Source organism: Schistocerca serialis, chromosome 2, assembly GCF_023864345.2.
Source record: "Schistocerca serialis cubense isolate TAMUIC-IGC-003099 chromosome 2, iqSchSeri2.2, whole genome shotgun sequence".
In the NCBI taxonomy this organism is placed as follows: Eukaryota; Metazoa; Arthropoda; class Insecta; order Orthoptera; family Acrididae; genus Schistocerca; species Schistocerca serialis.
The window spans coordinates 203,738,807-203,753,502 of NC_064639.1; the positions used below are offsets into that span (position 1 = coordinate 203,738,807).

The 14,696-nt window shown below is 38.7% G+C and overlaps 1 protein-coding gene across 1 annotated transcript in view; it reads left to right on the forward strand.

The window, feature by feature from the left end:
* The first annotated feature begins 7,691 nt into the window (after positions 1 to 7,691).
* Positions 7,692 to 14,696, forward strand: part of LOC126456942 (AMME syndrome candidate gene 1 protein homolog) — a 54,619-nt gene continuing 47,614 nt past the window's right edge. The window contains exons 1-2 of the mRNA XM_050092876.1: positions 7,692 to 7,930; positions 9,436 to 9,546. Of these exons, the coding sequence (XP_049948833.1) occupies positions 7,725 to 7,930; positions 9,436 to 9,546 (317 nt within the window). The 5' untranslated portion in view covers positions 7,692 to 7,724. The remainder of the gene's footprint in view (positions 7,931 to 9,435; positions 9,547 to 14,696) is intronic.

Consider the following 14,696-nt stretch of genomic DNA (forward strand, 5'->3'; position numbering starts at 1 on the left):
ACAGGCCATGGTTTTACAGTCGTCGAGCGTCCGACCGACATGGTTACGAGCCCAGGAGAGGCGCTGCAGGCGATGTTGTGCTATTAGCGGAGGCACTGGCATCGGTCGTCTACCGCCATAGCCTATTAAGGCCAAATTTCGCCGCACTGACCAAACAAATACGTTCGTCGTAAGCCCCACGTTGATTTCAGCCGTTACTTCTCCTAGTATCGCTTGTGCGAAACAGTTATGTTCACACGCAGAACGAAACTACAGCGCAAACATCAACACTGTAGACAGGTAACAATATATGCACGTCCAACACGTCTCCCAAAGAAAGTTAAGATACCTCGGTGTCTGGCTGGCCGGAAACTTACATGATGAGACCACATAGAATACGTTGCCAACAGAGCGCACATGAGGCGCAAACAAGTCTACCCGATGCTCAACAGTGAAAGTACATTAAATAGGAGGATATCGAGGTGCAAATACATGACACTAATTAGACCTCTGATGTACACAGCTCCCGTCTGGAGATGTGCAGTTTTTACGCGCCTACGCCGCCTGCAGGTCGTACGGGACAAAGTGCTGCTACCACTAGCAACGCCCCAAGCTACATTCGCACCACGGATCTTCGCAATGAATACCGCCTTGAAACCCTCCATAAAGTATTCAAAACACTCGCCACACGACTAGACAGGAACTTGAGACACTCGAACAATCCTTTCATCCTTACTCTAAGGAACTATGATCATAACCATAGGTGAAAGAATAAGCGACCAAAGACACTGTTAGTTAGGGTACAACCACCTATAGCGAGCTAAGGCCGGTGTTACACTATCACATTTCTTTGTCAAAGATTTGATCAAAGATGTGATCAAATATTCCGTCAAATATATTTGACAAAGATCTTTGACGTAGCGCTAGAAGGGGTATTACACTGTCATCATATTTTTCGTCAAAGTTCAAGATGGCTGACAACAACAACTTGTTATTAACCGCAGCAGTTGCATGTACCACAATTGCACTGTGTGCACATGCGGAAGAGAAGCGGGGGGTAAAAAGGAATCATACCTGGGTGAAGCCGTGGGTTTTACGACGACATGATAAAAGCATTCAACAAAACTTGTTACGTGATCTTATAGTGGAGGACATCAAGTCGTACATCAATTACTTAAGAATGGATGAGCATACATTTCTGTATGTCCTCAATGAAGTGTATCCTCATATCACATAGCACAATATTCACTTAAGAACTGCTACATCTGTAGAAGACAGGCTCACTGTAACACTCCGATTCCTTGCTACAGGAGAGGGTTGGGTTAGGTTAGGTCTCCAATCTTCTTAATCTATTTTTGTATTCAGCGTGCCTCACGTTGTAAAGCGCCTCATCAGCTTCATATATCTCTATTAATTTTGTAGTTGTCGGCACACACCAATTGTATTTACTGGCAATGTTTATTAAAAGTTTAAAACACTACAGACGACAGAATGCTGCAGCGATGCTAGCGCTCCATGTGGTAACATGTCATATTGCAGTGAACAGAAGACAAGCGACTTCTTTGATCAAATCTACAGCGAGGCCCTAGATTTGATCAAATATTGGACGACATTTGACAAAGTTCACTATTACACCATCAAATATCTTTGACAAAGATATTGGACAAAGCTATTTGACAAAGAAATTTGATAGTGTAATACCGGCCTAACACATACACGCACAAGCGACAATATCGGCGATCCCCTGCATATCAGCAATGCTGGCTGGACATGCCAGCTGCTATCACAGCCGGCCAACACGCAACAGCAGGGAAGCCGATAAACTCGCACACTAACGCACAAACAAACTGCCTACACTACTCTACACGGTGCATCCGCTAGATGACTAACCGATGATGATGAACTCACAGGTATGCTGATACTGGCCAAGACGGCAGCGCCCTACCGCTGCAGCCGTCAAGTGAAAACGCCTCGCAATGTCAAACGTATCCGCCTGCATGATTCCCACTACTAACTTACCTAACCCTTGCATGATCTGTCGCAGATAGCAAGCAATACGCTGTTGCTCTTGCTACCCGACACGACTATCCGAGAGGTCTTTTCCCTCGGCCTTTACCTTGACACTTTTTTTTTTTTTTTTTTTCTCTGCTCTTCAAACCGCTGCCCTTCGTTCAATTTTCGACCCAGTCTATTTCCACTGAGTGCGTATTAATGGTTAATCATAACCAGACGTACGCAAACATCACAGTAGCCATATCCTGCGAAGACCTCACATGGTGAACACTAACCACTATGCAGAGGTGGCAGTAGACTTTTTGTGTTGGCCATCATGCCAGTGTGAGCGTCGAGGGGCTTCAACCAGAAGTTTGTCTGTTTACACTGACAATGCTACACAAACGCCGCTGCTCTCGATCGTTAAGTGAAGGCATTCAGCCACCGCATTGTCTGTGACGAGAAGTAATGACTGAAATTTGGTATTCTCGGCACACTCTTGACACTGTGGATCGCAGAATATTGAATTTCCTAACGATGTCCGAAATGAAGAGTCCCTTGCTTCTAGCTCCAACTATAATTCGGCGTTCAGTGTCCGTTAACTCCAGTCTATGGCCGTAATCACGTCGGAAACCTTTTCACATGAATCACCTGAGTAAAAATCACAGCTCTGCCAACGCAATGCCCTTCTATATATACCTTGTGTAAGCGATACTACCATCATCTGTATATGTGCATATCGTTATCCAATGACTTTCATCTAAGTTTTTATATGAAAGGAATCACTTTGAAGGAGGCAAAGCAAATTTTTTTAAGAAAAACTGAAATTCCCGTTACTTTTTGATCACACTTCGTATGACACATTCATAATTATCTTAATAACACAGAAGTAATCTACCTTCAAAATTACTGAGTGCATAACTATTAGTTCTCTAGAATGTAAGTTTTCTGCCTCTCATGTAAAATTTAGTTTCTGTGACATGGTAATTTCCAAAGTTACCAACTTGGTTATATTAAAAACGATTTTTTTTTTACTCTTGCCCTCCTTTGAATAAATTTCTGCTGTCGCCTGTGCATGGATGACTGTTTCTTTGGGAGGAGCCTCAACTCCACGTGTACCGGTATGTCTTGACCAGGCAGAACACTAATACCGGTTTCAAAAAATTCTCCTTTAGTTTTTTTACTGATCAATTTTTTTGTTGCTTCTCTAAAACCGTTTCAGTTCTCGAAAAATATTGCAGAAAGTATTAATATCGTTCCTCCGAAATATGTTACTTCCACCCGTCTTACGCTACCGTCAGCTACTAGGGTAAGTCAAAAAGTATCTGCAATTTTGCTCTAAATTTCTTTAGGCTTTCTCTACGGCTTTGAGTACTCACGAGCCGGTAGATGGCACCGTTGTCTTCGCCTGTGATTAGGTATCTACATTGCGTTTTTGCGACGTAATAATGGCCGCACCACGCTCTGTTTCAAAGACGTAAGCAAAACGTGGGGCGGGGGGCAAGTAGTCAGGATGCCCCCTCTCCCCCCCCCCCCCCCCAATCACTTAATGAAACTAGACATGATCTAGTTGCTGTGTAGTGAAATTGAAAGATATTTTAATTTTCAGTCATATGACGAAAAAGGGATACGCACTATCGATAGTCAGCAAGGCTAACGACAGATTTAAACAATCTATACAACAACAGCACTATCGGCTGTCGCCCATCCCTGTTTCAGCCAAGACCAAATGTTGGTCTTGCTTGAGCTCAGTTGTATTTTTGTTAATCAGTTCAGTTCTTACTTGCAGCTGAATTTAATATAAGTGCTACCGTTTATTGTTTTTGTTGTGTGTGCTGTTGTAACAGTTTCTAATTATGGATAAGTCAGCAACAAGAGGAAAACCTGTTTTGATTCATACACTAGTGTTATGGGAAATTAAAAATATGTACGCACTGCCATAATACCCTAGCTACCTATGTATAGCAGTTCAATGATAGCACCAGAGTCGTTATTTGGTGGTTGGTAGAGCTTTGGGGTTTCAATATTTCAGTATTTCACAAGGCAGTGGAGCGGTAAATATCATTACAAATAATATTAAATTAAAATCAGTACATATAAAAATACACTTGGATTTGTCTGTGTTGCCCAAAAATGCGTTGATCAACGAAAATATCGCCCAAACGACGATGGTTGCATTTCTTTAAAAAAATTTGCTCAATGTTCCATCATTAGTAGCCATTAGTGGACAGCTTGGCGATATCTCACCGTTTGGTGAGATATCGCCAAGCTGGCCACCCTGGCGGTACTCAGTTAGGAAAACCAGTTCCGATACGGAAGGATGGGGAGCGGTTTTTGGAGAACGGAAGGGGTACCTCATCACCGTTTTTAAAACATTTTTTCAGTGAGCTACTTGAATTCGTCCGAGACGACTGCATCCTGCATCCCTCCCGCACTCTTTCGTCCAAAATATAGTTACGCTGTTGTAATACGGTACTATAATAACTGAAGCTAGCAATTCCACATGCAATTAAATCTTAAAATAGCATGTATTCATGCATTATCAAATTACTAAAAGCTCACCATTAAAGGAGAAACACGCAGTGTCAGAATTCAGTATTTTAATGTGAAGTATTTTATTTGATTTTGAAACAATATACAGCAACCAGTTTTTTCCAAGTTCTCCAATGACTTGGAGCAGCTCTTCACGTTGAGCCAATGAGCAAGCAATCCCTGGATTCGGGAGCCGAGGAAGTTTGAATCCATCCCCTTGTAACGTTAAAAATAGTTTTCTGTGGTTTCCCATGTTCATTTTAGGCAAATGCCGCGGTTGATCCCTACAGCCAATTCTTTCAGAATACCTTTCTTCCCTGACAGATTCCAATTCCCTCGAATATGAAGCCCCTCTGCTGAAGTAAAGAGCTGCATTGAAGCATCTCTCCGTAGACTCTTGCGACTAAAAGCCATATGAACACAAATAATATTCCAAATTCTCCTCATTTAGGCTCATGTATTTGTCTGCCGAAACATTCTTTAATGACGAAAACGGTCTTTCCTACATTGCAAGCCCTGACAGATGCATACATAAATGAGGAAATTTGTAAAAATGTAAGGTTGAATAATTCTTGTCTGTCGAACAGAGATCTCCCTATTCCAAAAGCACTATCGATAATATTGTCAGTATGCCAAACATTAACGCTCGTCCACTCCTGAACACTTCCTCAGCTCAAATCCGAACTGAAAGAAGTAAAGTGTTAAACGACCTTGGAGGGTGAAGGGAAATTGGAGCAAGAGTGTTTCTTATTGTTTTGCCGAAATACAGTACTTCATAGTAACGAGATTATACCTCCGCTTGGTGAAAACACCGAAATCATTGGTGGAATAAAATGGTTTATCTTTCTTTATGGAAATTTTCAGGATAAATGAAAACCACGAGTCTTCTTACATCCTCTTTAACAAATCGGACTCCGACCGTTGACAAAATCCAGGATACGTCCTTGTCTGTTTGTACTATAGAAGAACATCGCTCCGTAATCGGTTTTTTTCGTCATCTTTTTTTTTTCAGCACAATACAGCGAAGTGTTTACTAGTGGACTGAACAGTTCAGAAGTGGTCGAACGAGCGTGAAGGATGAGGAAGAAGCGGTGCGCCCGGTTACAACCACAGCTGACGCCAGTACTGAACAAGTCTGTACATTGATTCTAATTACAGGCGAGTGACTGTTGATGATATGGCAAACAGATTCAGGTTAGTCATGGTTCTGCATATTAAATCATGCATAACAGGCTCAGCTTTTACAAGTCTATGAGCGATGGTTTCCAAAACAATACGATGAAGAGCACAAGCGTATCCATGAAGAAATCTGTCGGCACCTATTAACAAAGGTGAAATGTTTCTGAAGCGAATCATTACTGGAGATGAAACATGGATTCACCACTTCGAACCAAAGAACAGCTCTGATCAACAGGTTATGGAAGCGGTGCGTAAGTGGCTTGCTGCGAAGCCAAAGCCATTGTTTGCAGAGGGCATCAGAAAACATGTGCAGCGGTGAACCAAGTGTATTAAAAAGCGGGCTGACTATGTTGAAACATGATATCAATTCGAACTGTGTACTCTTGTCATAAAAAAATTATAAGCATTGGTTCCAGATACTTATTTACTTAATCACATATTATATTATTATTGGTGGTACAATTTTGGAAGGTGTTTATGTAAATTGTACACAAAATATCAGTATAAAAACCATTCTAAGAATTTCCAGCGTATAGTATCCAGTTTCTCGAAAAGGAAGGAAAGAGGATTAGGGTTCGACATTCTGTCGACAAGTACGTCAGTAGAGACGGAACACAAACTCGCAATGTTTCAAGGATGGGAAGAAAAAGCAGTCGTTCACTTGCAAAGGAACCATCCCGGAAGTTGCCTGGAGTGATTAAGGGAAATCATGGATAATCTAAATCTGGATGGCCGGACGCGAATTTGGATCCTCGTTCTCAAATGTGCTAATGACTGTGAAATCTCGCTCGGTCAGTCTTTCGACCGGTTTGATTGACGCCCTACCAGCATCGTACTCTCCACTGAACTGTCCGCACAAAATTCGCTGGATGAACTAGTTTTCCAGTCAGATGAAGAAGGATTTGATAGGAAGGTTATAGTTGAAGATCCAGTCGACGACGCGGTCATTAGTGACGGTTTTGCCAGAAGATACAAGTGGGCCATGCCTAGCAAAGTACTGAGCTTAAAAATGCCATCTTCATTTCTCTTTAGTTCTTGAACTCCTTACAGTCCTTTAGGGAGATAAAAAGTATTTGTGCACTGGTGTGTCCCTCTGTCTCATTATCTTAAGATGATAACAGGCCACGATGGAGCTTTTTACTGAACAGCGTTCACTACATGAGATGGGAAGCAGACCTCAAGACCCTTTAAACAATCTTTGAATTTAAAGGGAAACGAATTGATCTAAAAACAGCTATCACAGTCTGAGCACCTGCTCTTCAATGTTGCTCGCTATGAAACTTATATCACAAGTTTCAAGAATAGTTGTTACCCGAAACTAACCAGGTAGCACGACATGCTATCCAAAGCTTTTCGTCTTTATTCATACGCTTCATCATGTTAAGTTTTTCCATAAATAATTGTAATAACAGAAACTCCAAAATAAGTTCCTAAATTCCTACCATGACACAAACTCTACCATAATCCTTTAGCTATTCAAATCGTATTTCAGCGTATACCGTCACTACCGTATGATATCTGACCGCTGGTCACCTCTAATAAATGAACTGCTAAGGAGGGACTCGTAGAGGATAATCACTTTATTCACTCCTTTCCTATATTCGCTGGATGGCGAGGAAAGAAATAAAACGATTTGTTCCCGAAATATGGGAGGGACCTAAAAAAGAATTATGTGAGTTTCTTCGAGTTAAATGCCCGGATGATTCTTATGTAATTAGTTTACTTGCATTGAAAGTTCATTGCCGGAGTTGCAATGGCGAAGAATTCAGTCAGCTGATTTGATCAGAAATACAAAGGCATATATTCCCTAATATTCACTCACTAACGCAACAGCTACCTCACTGACGTGAACAGTTTCAACGAACTGCTTTTTTTCTCCCTTGCTCACGAATGTCATGAAACCAGCCACGTAACGTACCTTTGTTTTCACTATGGGATCAGCTGACTGCGCCTGGTCGCTTTCCTCGGCCGCTGCTGCCATCTGCTGAAATATTCGCCCACATACCACTGAACCCTTTCCATTGTTATTTCTGAGGATAAAGATGGCTGCTGGATGTTGTGGAACCAAGAAACAGAAGCTGAACAATTCTACCAGTATAACATGTAACGGGACATCGTTAATACCAAATGGAGTGCGAAATGGAATGGTGGCGCATCCAGAAATGTGCTTTTTTTGTTTCGATGTTTTATATTGTCATTTACATAGCCTTGAGCCTCCGAAAACCCCTAACTTCTGCAACGATCCATAGTGAGTATTTTATTACTGTACTTCTATGATTGTATAGAATTTTTTGGTAATTTTGTTCCTCGCAGTTCTATGTTTTAATGCAGGCAAATTTACGGTCAAGCTGGATCCTAAGTGCAAGTGCAGGTATTCCTAGTTTCTATGACGAGTTGCATTACTAGTAAGTTTTTTCACTAAATAACGTAGTTGATTGGGTTTTGGCTGCATATTTGTGCAGTTCTTCAGCGTAAATTTTATTTGATTAGCAGAACCAACTCAGAAATAAAATACGCTTCAGAATGTGCAGCAGCTTATTTTGCTGATTAGCATTTGAACAAAATAGTGAAGCAAAGACCCTAGGAGTCTCCAAAATGTACTGATTGTATTGTATTCAAATGATATTAATGCAATCCTTTTCTATTTGTTGAAATTAATACAACGGTAGGAAAACAAATATATATTTGCCTTACAGTGTAACCCTATTTGCTGTAAAAGATCAGAAGTAAAATAGAAAAATATATTATTGATTTTGTCATAATGGTTCCTTGTAATTGGCAGTAGGTAAAGATAGTGGCAAGTAGCCATATGTTTCAGCTGTGTACCTTTATTGCTGCTTACCAAAGGCCTGCTTTGTGATGGTAATCTAAAAAAACCATGCCCTCATGTTGCCCGTGTTTGAAGGAACAAGAATTTAGGAAAAAAAAATTGCAAGAATTTACTAAATGTTGTTGACAAGTAGCTTTTCCTTGCATAAAATAGTAGAAGCTGTTATTTTTTATGTGGAGTCAAGTAGACATCAACAAGATACGATATTGGGGTTATGTTGGATAATCCTCATTCTGTAAAAAGTTTGGTGATGATACTGTTTGTTAATGTACTGTTTGCTCATTTGGAGAGTGTCATTTCTAGTCAGCAACTGACTAGGCCTATAGTTGAGACTTAACTTAGTAATGCTGCTGTTTTGAAATGATAATTGTAGTAGAAAGATATTGTAATTAGTGTTTACTTTCTAGCAGGGAGCATCAGTTCGAGAGTTTGATCATTGACCTATAATTTTTCTTTGGTAGCTGCTGGTGGTTGTTTTGACTATATTCCGAAACAGAACAAATACTCATGCCTTTATGGTTCAAACCTATTTTGTCTAACTAGTCATTTTCCTTATCACCAGTCAGTTGTTACTTTGTGTTCATGTTTCACTGTTCTTAGTAGTTTTGACCTTACTGTTTCGTAGGAAAATGTAGTAGGTCATCAGGATGAGGGAGATTTTACTGTTATTGTTCACAAATACACTCTAGACCTGCATTTATCCTCATTTGTTCTGTAAAGTTATTGTAAATTAAGATTGAAGTTGTTAAGTTGTGTCTAGTGATTTTGATTAATTGTTTCAAACACTCTGGAAACAATGTTTATTAAGGATATTCAGCCAGCTATATTGTGCATTGATAAATACTGCTTTTGTTTGTTGTTCTCACAAAGTGTCACTTAAATGCTGCAATGTATACAAATTAAATTTTTCTGTCTTGTTTCAGTCCCCTGTTCGTGACATGGAAGATTGGAAAGGATAGGCGGCTACGAGGCTGTATAGGCACCTTTAATGCCATGAATCTCCACTGTGGATTGCGGGAGTATGCAGTAACCAGGTGAGCAGAGCTCTCAGACTGGTTTCCCCTGGCCGGACACTTCACTGCTTTGATTTTGATTGAAGTATTAGTTTTAATAAGTCTAAGGAACTATTGTGGCCCTATCTTTATATAGATCTGTGAATTCATGTTTGGAACTGGTAAGTAACTTACAGGGCATTCTGAGTAGGTCTGACCCACTGCCAAAGCTCCTAATCCTAACCTATAAATGGAGGAAATTTTTGTAAATGTTTCTAAAGAAGTTGTTGGTCAGTGGATCCATTCTATTGTGTTGCTTGAAAGATGAAAATAGGGTGGGGGAAGTGATTGGAATTGGTTACTGTACAATAATGGTGATGTAGAATTAGAGATAGTGTTGCTTCTGCTGAAGTTCGTACTAGATAGCTTAGCTCTCGTGTTCCTCCCCCCCCCCCCCCCCCCCCCAGGTTTGTATATGGGACAGGCTTCAGTTCCTCTTGTAAGTGAATCCTCAACAAATATATTTGGCCATAAAGACATAATATAATTTTCTTCGCTTTCAATGCACAAATCTAGTATCATTGAAGAGTCATGTTAATCTGCATTTCTAAACTAGGCACGTCTTAAGAAGGGGAAAGCATAGATGATTAATGTGGAAATAATACACGAATTCATATGAACAGATCTGTATTAATGGAGTTGAAACACAGTAGGCAAATTACACACCAGGTGAAGTTTAGTTGCTAGATAATGAAGTGATGCAGTTTATTGAGTTCATATTTTCTTAAAGCTGTGGAATTTTTTTGCCTTGACTTAAAAATGTTCTTTCAAAAGTTTGCCATGCTGTCTTAAAGCTGAAAACAGTGACATGTATCATAAGAAGCAAATACAAATAGGTTACATGTTACTGAGAGGTGTCTGTGTGTAACTCGTTTCCATTAAGTAATTAACTTTCTTTAATAAGGTGTTATGGAGTGCCATGCATTCATGTTCTAGATTACCGTTTTGGCATGTAGTGATGTCCCCTGTGGTAATACCTCTTTCCTGGGTGCACCATTGTTCAAACTCCATGTTAAACTGTAGATTCCAACATAACTATCGAGAGTTTTCAAATGTTGGAGGAAGGCAATTACATACAAAAATCACGGCAATAATACGTAGTAGAACACTGTAGTGTCAAAAAGGTAGTTTGGAGGTAGCTTTGCATTGAATTTGACTAAGTTCCATCTTATACATCTCACAGAGTGGGCTACCTTCACTAGGCTATTGCCAGTTTTATCCCCTTTTTCTCGCTGAAATTAGTTATTCATCTCCAATGGTTTCACAGCCAGTTGGTTATGTGAAAATGAGTACCATTTTTTTTTTCTACTTACACACTGAATCTTAAACACAAGTATTATTGTGCACTTTCCGAGCACAATTTTAAAGTAAATCAGTAGAAACAATAATAGATTACTGCCATGAAAAATGTAAGTGGACTGTTAATGATGGCAGGCATAAAAAATTATAATAGTTATGAGAAAAATACTAATTTACTAACAAACATTTTGGAGTTTGCTTTGATGTAGCAAGTATAATCAGCATGAACAAGAAATAATCAGATAAATACAAGTGGAATATTTTACTTATCAAAAAATGTAGTGTTTACATCTGCTGCTTTTTTTCCTTGGAATTTTTTTCTCAGAACATATTAGGGGTGCCCACGTTTGCCAACTGTGTATTACCATCACTCTGGTATTTACATGTTTCTTAATTGCCTGTGAAAATGTTGCGCTGAGTGTGAAAGCATAATTACTTGTTTTTTAATTTTATTCCTTGAAACACTTACGAATATTCTGTCGAAGTAGTTGAACTGGCCTACCCATTAACAACTTAACTATCTGTGTAAACCACTGTTTATGTTGATATCTTGTATGAGCTGCAAGTCTTCTGAGGTGACCTGTCTGATGTGCTGCACAGCATATGTTTACAGCATTGAGTTCCTGATGTGTTCATAGTATGACATGTGAGTAACTCAGGTTATTTTATTGTCATGGGTTTACTGTACAAGCGTAAGACAGCTTGATATCTTTCATTGTTCTAGTAGCAAATTTAATATTTTACAGTGTGTTTGCCTATTCGTGATTAATGAAATCTAAAACAAAATCCTGTCCTTTATACATTACTTTCTACTAGTTTCAGATTCGACTAATGGTTACAAATTTCTTCTTAATTGCATGCCATTTTGTTTTTAGATAACTGCATTTCCTAATTCCAGGTCAGCAGTCACAGACAGTGCAGAAAAGGTTTTATTGTGCAATGTGGCTCATTCCGTATAATCTGCTTTAAGCATGATACAACTGTAATTAAACATACTGAATGAAGTTTTCATTATTTATTACTTAATTTGACCGGCTGATTCTGTTTTTCTGCCTTTAAAGATGATGATGGGAGAAGGAAAAGTTTTGTGGCAACTGGAGTAGTCAAGACTGAGAAATTGGTTTTGGTTCTTCCAAAAACAACAATTATGTACAAACTGCAGTACTTCCATGAAAGTCATAGGAGGAAAAAAAAGGGTATTTTGCTGTCCAGTTTCTATGACATTCAAGCATCAACTCTATAACCAAAGTTTTTGAATTACCATTTCACTCACTTCACTCTGCAATGCAAAATCAAAATTTTAAAAAGTTCAAAACAAAACTGGTTTACACCTTATAAGATCTTTAAGCATGAGATACAAAAAATTGAACTACACTTAAGGACATTGAGTTGGTACATACTATGTTTTATGGTAGCCATCTAAGTTCACAATCCAAAAATCATTTAGAAAGTAATTAGAACCTGAAAGTAGTGCTAGATACCATCACTACTTACTTCACATGTGATGTTGCTTATAAATACTTCATTAAGCTGCAGTAGATTGACTGAATGGTATTTAGAGCAGAGTGTGATCTATTTAAAACTACAGCTCAAGAATTTTGTGACCATTGGTTGTTACATTTGCTACCCTTAGGCAAACATTCTAGGAGATATGGGCAGACTGTTGTCATTATTGTTACTAAGTCAGTCACGAAAAAACTCTGAAAGTTGTAGAAAAGCAATAACATTTTTCACCAGAGTGCTGCTAACAAATTCTGCAGCTGTTGAATCACCCTAAGATACCCTTTTGAGTAAGACATTATGAAAAAGAAAAGGAAAAAAATATATATAATTTGTGATGGGTTGCTCCAATGTACTAAAAGCAGAATGTAGTTATAGAATTCTTATTCAATAGACAATCTGTATGAATTGTTGATTGATGATACATTCCTAGTAGAGTTGGCGAGTATGCAAAAACAGGATCATAAATTTTGCTGAACTCTTGAAACTGTGCTGCCAACAGTCACCTTAGAAATCAAATTAATTTTTTTGAATGTGTAAAGATCATCATTAGGCTGTACAGTACAATGATCGGGTTTGTTGATGGGTTATTGATGCTTGTGAAAGAGTAAATAAAGTATGTGGGATGTGAACTTCTATAGTGTTTGAAGGGAAAAAATAAATCACAATAATTTATGACACACTTCTCCATATATAAAAGAAATGGGAAAGAATGGTGGATGCCCCACAATGAACATGAGGAATGAAATTGTTGTGACTTGTAAGTCACAACCATAGGCTATTACACAATCAAACAGAAATGGGAGAAAGAATGTTGGACAAAGGCAGAGCGGACAGGAAAACTAACACTAGGAAAATATTTGTTTATAAATTTTTTATGTTACTGTAAATGTTGTTAAAAAGCTCTTGAATCCCACAGAGCTAAGCAGAAAGAAAAGATTATACACCCAGAGCCGTAAGTTTTAAACAGACATTGAAATTGTTACTGTGCTTTGTAGTTTGTTGTTGCAATTTGCTTAGAAATTTTTTATTTGTAAATGTCTCGTTCATTTTAAGTTAGAATTGCTGAAAGCGATTTTCTTAGTTGCCTGCACCCATGCATTGTTTTCATTTCCTGTCTTAGAATTGTCCTATTCATTTAATTCTTCTTACCTTCCCCACAGAATTGGTACTGTAGTGTGATACATAGCCCTGTTGAACTTCATTGGCGATGTTAACGTTTACAACCTCCTCCTTCTATTACTGTTATTGAGAGGACCCGGCCCACTAATGTGAACACAGTCGATTCCATCTGTTTTCTCAGTGATTAATGTTGTGACCATGTGAAACGACTTAGATCCAGCCATAACCGTGGGTTTTTTGATTGCTGTGGGAGAAGGCTCATCAAACTAGAGTACATGGAAAAATTAGTTCACTTTAGTATATAAATGAATGAAAGATTTACTTAATATTGACACAATTGCCTGCTACAGGATTGCTTGATAATTTACAACTGATACTGACTATGAAAGCATCACATGATACACAGTTTAACCAACTGTCATTGTGAGGCACTATGTTAGACATTTACAATTGTAAAAGTTTGCCTGAAACTTTTATCAACTCATTGGTCCTACTAGGTGATGTTGACTGCTGTAGCTAAGGTCTCGAACTGGGCTGAGCTTACGCTTGCTCGACACTATATTGACCTCCAGTGCTAGGGTGCTGCTGTGTGGAAGGGGAGATGTGGTCTTCAGGTTAGCCTCCATACCTCATTGCAGATTGCAGCGAGACCTTGCTAACATCTGTGTTAACAATTCTAGTTGCCGACCTTGTTGTGGCACTGCGATCTCTGGACGATACCACAGCTAATTAGTAACAGGTTTAAGAAGTTTTCCAGCAATTCTGTCTCAGACCAATAAAACAAGGTAAACAATAATGCAAACATAGATATGAATATTAAAAACATGGTTTTGTCTGGAAATGGTATGAGCTCTGTGTACTTAGCAGTGGTAATATATTTATTAATGAATTGTGGTAGCTCTTTCTGTGCAGTTCTGTTTTAAGTAGCAAATTGAGTAAATATTATTTTAAAACATCTGAATTTGTAAACACATTGAAGAACATTTTCTTGGCTTCAGAGCCCAGTAATTGATACAGAATCCAGTTAGCTATATACGTGAATTGTAAATTATTTATTTTGATTAGTAAGACATTGCAATTCAGTGATTTTCAGAGCTAAGTGTTTTTTCCAAACCAGAGAAAAAAAAGCACTTCTTAGGGTTTGCTTTAGAAGTGTCGTAAATTCATAGTTGCTTCAGAACATATACTGTGTTCTTAAAAAAAGTTTCCCC